Raw genomic sequence first — 12607 nt, forward strand, 5'->3', positions numbered from 1 at the left:
TAATAACCACCCCACTCCTGCCACTCTTGTTTATAATTTTATTAATAAAAACAAACTTACAAAATAACAACTTGAATTGAATCGATTTATTATTTTTATTACTATTTTAATTGAACTAACATTATGTTTTATTGTTATTATTTTTTGATTTAACACATCACCTTATGTGCCACTATAACATCTCCTCCATACTGAGCAATAGAGTGCTTCTCGACTTAATTATTTATATATTTATTTTTATTAATGTTAATATTTTTAAAATAATTTTTAAGCATATAAAATATATAATTATTGAGGTTTAGATTTTTTTTAGAAGTTAGATTTAACATGAATATAAATAAAATTAAGATAGTGTAGATTAGATTTGCCTCAGGTGGTTATGGGGAATGAATGTTATCCTCCCACTAGGGTTTAATTTGCACAAGTGATGCCTTGAGCTCAAATTTATTGTAATGGCTTTTAGCCTTGTTGTTGATTGACCTTCTACCTTGAAGATTCTAGGGTTTACCATCTAATGTACTTGAGGGTTTTCCCCATACGAGGGAACAAGTTACAAATATGTTAGAAAACATTTTACATGAAATAACTTATAAGGAAACAAGTTACAAGAATGCTAGAAAACATTTCACATGAAATAAATTCGATATCTGGCACTTATGTTTTTAAATATTTGTAACTCTAGTAGTTATTTATAAAAGTGAGGTATGGGACCAAGTATGCCCATATCAAATCAAATGAAATTGGACGAACAAGAATGAAAAAACCTGATACCAAATTATTTTCTTAAAAAACATGAATGGTTATATTTGTATTAAAAAAATGTTGCTACTGCACTTTTCAATATGAAAATACATACAAAAGAGTTGTCTAACAAATTGTTTAAAGTATGTCTAGAAATTGAGACTATCATTCTAAAACTACATAACATTCTTACAAAAAGAATTTCTTTAATCTAATGCAAGTGTATAATTTACACAAAAACTCCTAACAATAAACAAATTTTAAAATACATAAAACATCATTGGATGAGACTAAATTGATTGTACACTTCTTCTTGTTGCATTTTATTTGTCATGGAGTTTTAATCCACATTCAACATTCCTACATCCTCTTGTTACCACTGAACAATTTCATCCTCCTTATCCTTGGATGACCCAATAGATAGTTTGGCCGTTAAGTGGGTTATGGAGTTGTTTAAACCAATCCCACAATTGTTTATCTTTAGGGATGCACATTTAGCCTACACTTCCTCTATTTGTTGTGTTTGGTGGTGGAGATTTTCCATAAGAAACATGACTTCAATATCCCTTCTATATTCTTAAGATTGCATTCAATCTAAGAATGATGAAATCAAGGCTTTGTTACTCGTAATGTAAAGTCTCTGAATTTCTGAGGTCACATGTGGAGGGCAGTGACTAGTATGCCCATGATCCATTGGGGACTCCCAACATAATCCCAATGATAGCTCTATTTTTCCACAAGTTACAAGTAGTCCAAAAATTCTAAAATATCTATCCAACATCCCAACAAGGTCAATAACAAAGTGCTGACAACTTAAGTTGGTAGAGGATGTCACTACTAGAACTAACTTGAAAAGAATGTGCTGATTAGGGGGGGAACACAAGACACTGGAGTTGTGGCCACAAAGAGAGTCACATGAACCATAAAAATTACCAACTCAATGAGAGCCATGAAAGCCACAACACCATTGTTGAGATGAATGTAAATAACCAAATGGACTACTTGATAGCACATTATTTAAAAGCTAAAACAAACCCAATAGAATTGGAGACACTAAAAAATTGATTTTACACAAACACAAAAATGGCAACAATGGACCACAACAAAATTATGGTTAAAAACAACCAAGATGAACTAAGAGGGACGAACAAAATGAGACGAACAATGCAAAAAAGGTTTAAAGTGTGTAACATGGAGGGACAAAAAGAGAGAGGAGGTAGTGAATGGATAAAAATGGTGCCTAAAAGTCCCGCATAAGAAGGAAAAATGGAGAAAACATGCTAAAAGAAAATAACAATATTTATAGAGACAACTTCAAGAAAGAAGAGGAGATCAAAGTGCAAAGTTATATTTTTTTGTTATATCTATAAAAATCCCCACACCTTAAAGAACTAAGACCAATCAGTGAAGTAGTCAAAGAACAATGGTGTGATATATTCATAACTAGCCTCCACTTGTTTCAAGTCGCAACCCATAATTAACGAAGACTGAACTCATAATAATTACTCTATCTTAGCAAGCAGTGTGATATATTCATAACTAGCCTCCACTTGTTTCGCAACCCAAACTTAACGATGACTGAATTCATAGCAATCAATCTATCACATCAAATACAATTATAAAACTACTTAAAGTGTAACAACCCATGCCATGGAAAACTTATAATAACACATCTAAAAATTGAATCACATAAGGTAAAATATGAAATGAGAGGATAAACAACCCAAAAGAAGGAGGTGTAAGAAGGTAGGTTATGTTAGAAATGCCAAAATAGTAATTGGATAAGACTTTCACTTACAATATATAATATACTACAAACAACTACATTAAAAATTATTAATGTGGTTGATATAGCCAAAAGCTTCATAAATATAACAAAAAACTATTGCAACAAGCAAAATGACTTACCAATGCACACATTTACCTGATTAACCATGTATAAAAAGATTATAGGTCAACTTGAGAAAAAAAGGAATTACACATTTTATTGTAAAATGTACCATTTTGCTAAATAAAATTTGCTTATTTATTAATTTCTCCATCTGATTTGAATATGAACATATATAATTTTTTAAATTTATTAAAAGTCAATGCAACGCAACAAACTCTGTGACACACTACAACCGCTTATAAACATTAAGACTAAGCATATTCAATTGAGAATCAATCTAAAAAATTAATTAAAAAAATCGATAAATCCTCATGCACACACCTTTAGTAACCAAAAAAAATCAAATTTATTATCAAAATAATATAACAAAAAGCAACAAAATGAAAGAAAACCAAAATCCATAATTTAAATCTTTCACTACACTACTAATTTTAATTATCATAATTTCCTACAGGTTGGTGTCATATTATAAGGAGAACACATGGACACTGTCCCATCCCATCATAGGCGGTGAATCATGACACTCAGTCCACCGCAACGGTTGTCACCACTACTTTCTATAAAAAATTTTAAAGTATGGAAGACGAAGTGAACAAAGAATAATTGAAATAAAAACCGTTAAATTAGTAGGGTTTTGGCAAGGTTAAACTTAGAATAAGTATTAAGGTTTAATCAGGGTAGGGTTTTGGAAGGCGAAATGAACAAAGAATACTTTAAATAATTTTAGAGGCTAAATTAGGGGCTAAATTAGGGAAGGCGAAGTGAACCAAGAATATTTTAACTAATTTTAAAGGCTAAATTAGTAGGGTTTTCGGAACGTCAAGCGCCAACGACAGCTAAATCCAACCCAACACACATTCTCCTCTTTTTCCTCAGAAAGACAAATACACGGCAAGCAAAGCATCCTTGCATACACTCCTATAAATTATCCTCTGCAACCAACAATTCCTTCATCTCCGAGTTGCATTCATCTCCCTCTGTAAATTTTTCCTCTTAGGGTGTCAGTGGTTCTTGCTTTTGTCCCGATGGCTGAAAAGGGCGGTTCTGCAGACGAACAGAAGCCCCTTATTGACATGTCTAGTCTCGCTGATGCTCTTCCAGGTGATTCTGATCATTCATCGCTATACAATTCTATTTCGATTTCTTGTTTTCTATAGATGTAGATTCTATTGCATTAACAAATAACATCTTAGCTTGTTGGCTTTGATTGGCATGACATGAATTCAAATGGGTATATTTCCTTTTGTTTACTATTGTATGAATTTGGCAGTTGATTGATAGGTTTTGTAGTTAGGCGCGTCTTGACCCGAAACCACGATTACTTGAATCCTGGATTTATTTAGTAGCACAAAGCTATGTAACACTGGTTTACCCATTCCTTCTAATAACTGAACTTTCCTGTTTTAGTGCCAAAGTCAGCAAATAATTCCAATTTTTAATGTTCTGTAAGCTTATTTTTTGCCCTTTTCTCGTCTTGGCATTTTATTTGTGATGCCATTATATTTTTTTTTATCTGAAATCAAGTGTGAAGTTTGCTTTGTACGTTGGATTGCCATGTTTTTGTTGCGTTAGTCAACGAGTTCTGTTGATTCTTCCGTTGCACCGATGTTTTGGGGGATCAGGACTGATCGGGTTTTGATCTAGTGTAATGTTTTGACATGCTCATTAGCCTTTTCAAACGCCATAGGACATTATTTATAGTATGGTGTCTCGTCGCTGAGATGCTGCGTGTACGATAAACGCAGCAACAATTTGATCAAATGAAGACTGTTTGATAGATTCCTATGGACACATTTTTTTATTGGATATTACTTCTCAAAGGAGACTAATTACATCTCGAGCGAAGCTATAATGCTGTCATGTTTTGACACTTTGGCTTTTGGTTCTATTCACAGAGCTTTGGTCTCTTACATTAGATTCCTGAAAACAGTCTCATGCAATGAATTATGAATCACACCGAGGAACGGTTCTGGATAACAACAATGAATGTTTGTTGTTTGAGTTGTGATTTGAAGAGCAGGGATACTTGTTTATTGAAACAGAGAACTCCTAATTAAATAGGACTCGTAATTACATGGAAGGAAGTTAATTAGGACTCGTAATTACATGGAAGTCCTCTCCCCTGCCTGTGCTTCAGAATTGTGCTCTTGGCACATCAAAATATGCCTCTTTTTTGCTATGTTTTTCCTTTTGTTTGGTCCTATGGGAAGGACCTAATATTCTCCACACCTAAAATACCCCTGTTTTTATTCGACATGGAAAATATGCCCTTTTTCGCCTTTTTGTTTTCACATATATAATTTTTTTGTGTGGTCCTATGGGAAGGACCCTATATTCTCCACACCCTGGCTGAGAGTTTGCAGCCTATAAACGATCCAATTCTCCTTTTTTATTCCTCCATTTAAGAGTTTAGAGTCTATATATCTCACTCATCACTGATTTTAGGGTTTCTAGAACCTCTCATGGAATCACATTTCTACCTTCTTATTCATAGTATATTTTCCTATTAGCTGCACCTTTTTTTTCATATATATGCTTTTTCTTACGTGAGTAGTGAGGCCACTATGCACCACCCTGATGGACATATATGCCTTTGAATACATATGTATACGGAATGTTTTAGCAACTCTGGTCTAACTTTAGTGTATCCTGGCGTTTAGGCGGTGGTGTTAATGGCTGGCTTGTCTTCGTTGTGTTGTCAGATGGTTCTGTTATGGAAACAAGGTTCCTTGGACTTTTGTCAAGTTTTGTCCAACTTCATAATGTCCACTTTGATTTTCTTTCCTGTATACAGCTTGAATTGTTAGAATTTAAAGATCATTTGCAAAAGTTTTGTATTCAGGTTTACCTTTAAACTCGAGACTTCTAGTGTTTTTGCGTTTGTTGAAAAACTAAAATTTCCTGATATTGGAATGCTTAATGCTGAGAAAACTATATTATATTTCAAAACAGTTTAATATCCAAAAGAGCGTGGAATTTATAATGCTGGGAAAATTATATTATATTTCAGAACAGTCTAATCTCTAAAATAACATGTACAAAACGTAGGCCAGGCCTCAAACCCTCCTATAACATGGCAGAGTTTCACATTTTAATACATATCGATGTAGTCAACATCATCTTCTTTATATATGCATTTCTAAGTAGTTGTTATAGAGAAGGCCTTGTGTTAGTTTTTCAGCTTGTTTTATATCTGAGGTAAGAAAATATTACTTAAGTAGGTTGGTAACGTTGGTTGTAAGTTGTAACTATACTGATGACCTAATAATTTTAAATTATGAAAATGTTGTTTTTTTGATATGTTAGTTGATAAGCAGTTATGGTCACAGCTTATGTAGAGTCATAATGTGAAGCAATTGTTACCATATTTTTAGAGTATGATTCACAAGAATCTTCTGTTTTTCTTGTACAGGTGGCAAGGCATCCGGACATTCAGGTCTGGTAAATGCTTTAAAGGTAAGAGTTTGGATATGTTGTTTTTTTTTTCTTGGAAAATGCCTACTACTAGTATAACTAGAATTGATCTTGAATGTTTTTGTTTCTAGTACAACTAGAATTGATCTTGAATTTTTTTGCTACCCCTCTGATGACTAAATCATTGTGGAATTGATCTTGAATTTTTTGCTACTCTTCTGATGACTGAATCATTGTAGCGTTTGGTAATATTTGTTATTGAAAGTTTCTAGAATTGATCCAGATTTTTTTTGCTATTCCTCTGACGACTAAATCAGAGGAGGTGATATTTAGTTTTTGAATTTTTATGTGAAACTGGGAGGTGATATTTCGTGTTCTAATTTTTATGTGAAATTGGTTATTTAGGCCAATAAAATTTTATTAGATGAAACTGATCTTTCTGTCATTTTCTAAGGTTCTATTTGAATAATGGTTGTAAACTTTCTAATAATTGGTTTATGTTTTAGGACAAGTTGCAAACTCTTGTTGGAACCTCTTCAGGATATATTGAATCATTACCTCCCAAAATAAAGAAGCGAGTAGAAACATTGCAAAAAATGCAGGTATTATTATATTCACTGATTTCATTTATTGGGCTATCTTTTTGTTAAGAATGCTTTTTAATTTAATGTTTTTTTCAATAAAGGCTGAACATGATGAGCTACTGTCCAAGTTTTTGGAAGAGAAAGCAGCATTGGAGGCGAAATATCAGAATATGTATGAACCTTTGTACAGTAAGGTATCCAAAATTTATTTACTTTGTTTAAAGTATTCCTGTTTATATGGTGTTCAATTTTTAACTTTTAAATGTAATAAAATTATCCCTATAACTAGGATTGAATACAATGAAGTATGGAAATCATATCAATCTCCCTTTACTCCAGAATCATTCTCTTTCCTCCAGAAACATGCTCCTCCACTATGTTTTTTCTCTCCGGTCAACAAAATTAATTGAAAAAGAGCTTTTTAAAACATAGAGAAATAGCCAGAGCTCTCCTAGTTTTAATTCTTATCTGTCCGTTAGCTAAGTTTTAATTCTTATCTGTACACTGCTTTATGGTCCAAGTTTTTGGAAGAGAAAGCAGCATTGGAGGCCAAATATCAGAATATGTATGAACCTTTGTACAGTAAGGTATCCAAAATTTGTTTCCATCATATAATGCATGTACTTTGTTTTAAGTATGACTGTTTATAGGAAGTTCAATGTTTGACTTTTAAATGTAATAAAATAACCCCTATAATTAGGATTGAAAACAATGAAGTATGGAAATCATGTCAATCTCTCTTTCCTCCAGAACGATGCTCCTCTACTGTGCATTCTCTCTCTTCGCTCAACAAAATTAAGAACTTTTTAAAACATAGAGAAATAGCCAGAGCACTCGGAGATTTAATTCTTATCTGTCCACTAGCTAAGTTTTAATTCTTATCTGTACAGGCTTATGGTCATTTTAATTTTTGCTCTGCCTCTTTTGAATCTAATCTCACTTGCAGCAAAATTTCTGCTTTTTCAACCTGAAGTAATGGATTTGGTCTGCTCAATTATCTGCCAAAAAGTTTGTTTATGAAACATTGAAGATCTTTCCATCTGAAGTAATGGGTTTTGTTTGCAAATGTCGAGGATCTTCCAATCAAAAGTCCTGGTATTTCATGTACATTAACATTTATTAACGTGGAACCATCCGAGCAAAAACATAATGGTGTTTAAACTATTGCATACACTCATCTCAACTTAGAAACTAATTTCCTATCAAAGGAAGGCTGATTGTCTTTACATTCAACTCGGCTTTATTTAATTTATTAGTGAAATCCTCCCAGCAACTGCATCTGCCCGATCATGCCCTTGCATGCTCACTGCAGTTGTGTCATTTTACCTCTCCATTGGAGATGAACTGGATCTCTACTTTGAATACAATAATGTATAAAACCATGTATACTACAAGCATCACTGCCAAGGCCCTTAAATGTTACCGACTTCAAATGACAACAATTGCCATGATAATTGGTGGGACCCACATAGACAGTGGCATAAGGAGATTTGGGGTTTGGGATTGGTTGGTTGGGGGATGGGGTGGCTGAATTTTGTGTCAAGGCCCTTAATAAGTGCGTAGGCTTTTTGATCATCCTAATTTTGGGATAATAATTAAGATTTCATGTTTTTTGAAATTTGAATCATAACTATCTATATGTCTTAAGTTCGAAGGCTTTTTGATCTAGCTAATTTTGGCATAAAAATTAAGATTCAGTGTTTTCTTAAATTTGCTCCCATCTTAGCATTAAGAATGCATACTCACTCTTCAGTGAGTAAGTAGTAATAAATAATAGCTAGTGCATGCCATTCTAGATATTACCACTGAAGTTGTCTTCGAATACGCTTGTTTCTATATTTGGAGCTATTGATATTTACTTGAACCCATTAATAGTTTTAATAGCTTTTGAGAAATGTTTCTCCCCACGTATATTCCCCCACATTAAAATCATAATTGTCTAGACAATTGTTGATGTTGATGAGGGGGCTGGCAATTTACCCTTCTATTTCTAATTAAACTTGCTTGATATAAATTGCCAATCAAAGCACTATATTTTCGTGATGTACCCTGGTTTTCTGTAAGTGAAAAAATGTGATATAAATTGCCAATCAAAGCACTATGTTTTCGTGATGTACCTTGAATTTCATTCATAGAGATAAAATAGGCTGAAACTTCTAAGATGATCTCCAGAGCACACTTGTCTATAATATCAATGCCATAAGCTCCACAAAGTGATTGGAACCTTCCCCGAGGCCTACATTAAACATGACATAATGACAGAGATAGAAACAGTGCTCCTGTATAACTGTTTCACTCTGGTGTGCCCTGCCTGAATCCATTTTAAAGGCCAGCCTTGGAAAGATCTTATATTATTGGGAGCTTGGATCCATTAAAGGCTAGCCTTAGAAAGATCTTATATTTGTGGCCTTAGAAAGATCTTATATCTTTGGGAGCTTTTAATAATGGGCGCTTGAAGGTCTGAAACAAACATAGCTTTGTACCTTAGGAACCCAGTGTATTCCTCCAAACTTCATTTTGTTGACCGCGGAAGTGAATCCTTCTCATCCCTTAGCCTTGTATGACATGGTTGGCTGTCTGTTCTTCTAAACCTATGATATATCTTCAACGGTGGAATCCTTTTTACTTGTGGCACTTTCAAACCAAGAATTGAACTTGTTAAGTCAACAAAATTGGAAACAAACACAATAGGCTAGTAACAAATATTCGGGGAAAAAGGGGGATTATTTCTCCTGCGAGTTTCATTTTTAAGATCCTATGTTTCAATTCAAATTGTTTATACCCTGTCACCCTTAACATTAGAAATTCACGTAGAAATAAATGTCCGGCTAAATCATTGTTATGGTTGACATTGTCGATGCTTGCATCTAGGTAGTCATCTAAGTTTGAATGTTAGTAATATAATTTCATTTAGAAATAAATGTCCAACTAAATCGTTGTTATTAATGACATTGTAGATGTCTGAATCTAGGTAGTAATCTATTCCTGGGCAAACAGTGTAACCTATTTGCAATCGTTTTACCATTGCAATCAGTGAAAACCTTTTGCTATCATTTTACCATTGCAGTTCTCAAAACACTTATTTAATTATAGTGGCAATAGAGCATACTGATTTTGGGGCATGCCAAGACATCCAAGGCGGGCAACTAAGATTTGAATGCTGCAAAAATAGGCTTCCTCTCGAATGTGGAAATTGGATTTGCTTAACATGTATTGTCATCCAGGGATGTCTGCGCATTCATACGGAATGCATCTCTTAAGTACTACCATATGTGGTGATGTGCAGAAGTTTGGGAAGTGTTTGCCAATTTGCTGTGGGTGTGTCCTAAGCATCGTGACTTGCCCAGACATCCCCGTGACAGTTGGAAAATTTGCAAGCATCTTGGATATGTCTAGGAGTCCCCAGAATCCCACCTTTCCAAAATGCAAAAAACCAAAAAAAGCCAAAAAAACATCTTTGCGATTCCTTGTTAACTTCTCAATACAAAATCTAGTAAAAAGTGTTGAATCTCTCAGGTCCAACGGAGATTTTGGAATCCCAAATAGAGTTCTTTCTTAAACTGATTCCTTATTTTTGTCTGTATCATTTATGTAGCTTGAGGTAGATAGATTAATTTTTATGGTGACATTTACGAAGACCTGAAAGCTTGTATGTTTGAATTTCTGTTAATTCGATTTCATGACAAAGTATGTCTCTTTGCAGCGCCATGATATTGTGAACGGAATAACCGATATTGAAGATAATAAAGAGGAGAAAACAGCGCAAGCTTCGAAGGAAGATAATATTGAAGGTATGTAAAATAAAATAGCGATTTCTCTTTTTCTAGGTTTATATTACTTTATATTTGATGTCTCGGTAATTTTGGCAGAAAAGGGTGTCCCTGAGTTTTGGCGTACTGCCATGACCAATAATGAGATTTTGAGAGTTCAGGTGAAACATTTTTTCTTCTTAATGCCTAAAACATTCTTTACCTACAATATACGATGTGCTGTACAGTAAGATTTATATTTTGTATCTCAACTGTAACTTTAATTTTTGGCGTTGTAGAAATATTTTGAACAATTTACTTGCTTCTGTATAAGCAGATTACAGAACGTGATGAAGATGCCCTGAAGTTCTTGAAGGATGTAAAATGGTCTCGCCTTGATGATGAGAAAGGCTTCAAATTAGATTTTTTCTTTAATGAGAACCCTTATTTTAAGAACACCGTGGTAAGCATCAAAACTATAGTATTGGTAGCCTCTGCTTTTTTGTCACGCAATACTATTTCTTGATTGACTTTTTGATCTGTGTTGTAGTTAACAAAGATCTACTATATGGTAGATGAAAATGAACCTATCTTGGAGCGGGTAACAGGGTGAGTCGAAATTTAAACAAATCCGGTCACTATTTTAGGCTCTTTATTCCACGAAGTGCAATTTCCCACTGCATATTTTTATTCTATTTTACTTGCAGAACTGTAATTGATTGGCTCTATTTTACTTGCAGAACTGAAATTGATTGGTTCCCTGGGAAGAAACTAACAGAGAAGGTTATGAGGAAAAAGCTAAAGAAGGGAGCTAAGAGTGGAAAAACTGTAACGAGAGTTGAGCAATGTGCTAGCTTCTTTAATTTCTTCAAACCTCCCCAGATTCCTGATGATGACGAAGATCTCGATGATGATCTTGTGAGTATTGGGGAAATCATTTGTTATTTGTTACATGCACATATCATTTGTTATTTGTTACATGCACTTCTGTTTCATGTTGCCAATCCTAAGCTGCTTTTATTGCTAATAAATTTTGGGGATGGTTTACACAGGCCGACGACTTGCAGGATTTGTTGGAACAAGATTATGATATTGGGTTTGTACCTGAGCAATTGTCCAGTGTTTCTATTTATGGTGCCCTTTTTTGCTATGCCACTTGATTCAAACTTGTATTCTTTGCAGATCGACCATTAGGGATAAAATTATCCCACGTGCAGTGTCTTGGTACACTGGGGAAGCTGTAGAAACTGATGATGAAGAAGATGACGAGGAAGACGAAGATGAGGATGATGACGAGGACGAAGATGAAGACGAGGAGGATGATGGAGAGGAAGATGATCATGAAGACAAAGATCACGTCAATCTGAAGGTATTGACAGTGTCGTACCTTATAATATGATCAGAGAATGTGCTTCTCTCCATTATTGCTTTATATTGAATATTCTTCTGTTTTTTTTGGCTGGAAATGCAGCGTGTATTCAAAGCCAAGCCAAAGATCTCCATACACAGAGCTACGAATTGAAAGCTTGAGATTGACGCTTCTGTAGTCCTTTGGATTCACCGCATTCATTTGATTTTTCTTGTTTTTCCTTGTTCCCGAGTTTGATCGTTCGGTTTTGCAATTGGAGTTTGTTTGACCAGATGGATTTCGATAGAGCAAGATCAATTCATTGATAGTCTAGGTAAAAGCAAGCAAGCACCAGACATAAATAGGTTGTATAATGTGTAGATGCATGTTGAAGGCAGTGTTCTTATGGCACTGATGTTATTTATCTCATATTTTTGTGTATTTGAATTTTGTTCAGAAACCATTGTGGTTCCATTACGTGCATGATTGAACCGGAATTTTGCAAGATTGTAGAGAGTTGGATCTTCCATGGTGTAAATGGCGTTAAGTTGTTGGGAAATTTCAGTCATGGAAATCGATATATTTTACCCCTATAATTGCTGTGTTAATTTTGTGGGATTCATTGTTATCTTTCCTGATGACACTGCAGTTTAGTTTTTAATGTAGTAGTTTGCAAACTTTTTACAGGCCTTCTGTAAATTAAACTGGTACTTTAATTTATTTGGGGCAAAATAATTCATTCTTCTATATTTATGAATACCTGAATTTTATATGGATTTTGATTGTGTACAATATTATTTTTCTTGAAATGTGAGAAGAGCATAAAGTAACTCACTCTCCCTGAAAACATTGAAATTGTGACTTTCATATTTTCAATATT

At 34.1% G+C, this 12607-nt stretch overlaps 1 protein-coding gene across 2 annotated transcripts; it reads left to right on the plus strand.

Annotated features, from left to right (window-relative positions):
• The first annotated feature begins 3432 nt into the window (after positions 1–3432).
• On the plus strand, positions 3433–12243 carry LOC149220905 (nucleosome assembly protein 1;2-like). Of its 2 annotated transcripts, XM_089384945.1 has the most exons (13): positions 3433–3733; positions 6045–6088; positions 6553–6648; positions 6732–6824; positions 7152–7217; positions 10334–10421; positions 10500–10561; positions 10717–10842; positions 10930–10988; positions 11120–11297; positions 11432–11475; positions 11562–11748; positions 11851–12243. In XM_089384945.1, the coding sequence occupies exons 1-13, from the start codon at positions 3658–3660 to the stop codon at positions 11899–11901; spliced, it is 1170 nt and encodes a 389-aa protein (XP_089241071.1). In that variant the 5' UTR covers positions 3433–3657; the 3' UTR covers positions 11902–12243. The 2 variants fall into 2 exon arrangements, with proteins under 2 accessions (XP_089241071.1, XP_089241072.1); XM_089384946.1 differs by lacking the exon at positions 7152–7217 and having other exon boundaries at positions 3436–3733.
• The last annotated feature ends 364 nt before the right edge of the window (positions 12244–12607 follow it).

This window comes from Pinus tabuliformis, chromosome Q, assembly GCF_031772625.1.
Source record: "Pinus tabuliformis cultivar Carrire ecotype Pingquan chromosome Q, CPIR1, whole genome shotgun sequence".
NCBI classification, from domain to species: domain Eukaryota; kingdom Viridiplantae; phylum Streptophyta; class Pinopsida; order Pinales; family Pinaceae; genus Pinus; species Pinus tabuliformis.

Bases quoted from the DNA above. Each gene is read 5' to 3' on its own strand.
- LOC149220905 (XM_089384945.1), top strand. From the start codon at position 3,658: ATGGCTGAAAAGGGCGGTTCTGCAGACGAACAGAAGCCCCTTATTGAC. The intron at 10,843-10,929 runs GTAAGCATCAAA...TCTGTGTTGTAG, and splicing joins CTTATTTTAAGAACACCGTG to TTAACAAAGATCTACTATAT. The intron at 11,749-11,850 runs GTATTGACAGTG...CTGGAAATGCAG, and splicing joins AAGATCACGTCAATCTGAAG to CGTGTATTCAAAGCCAAGCC.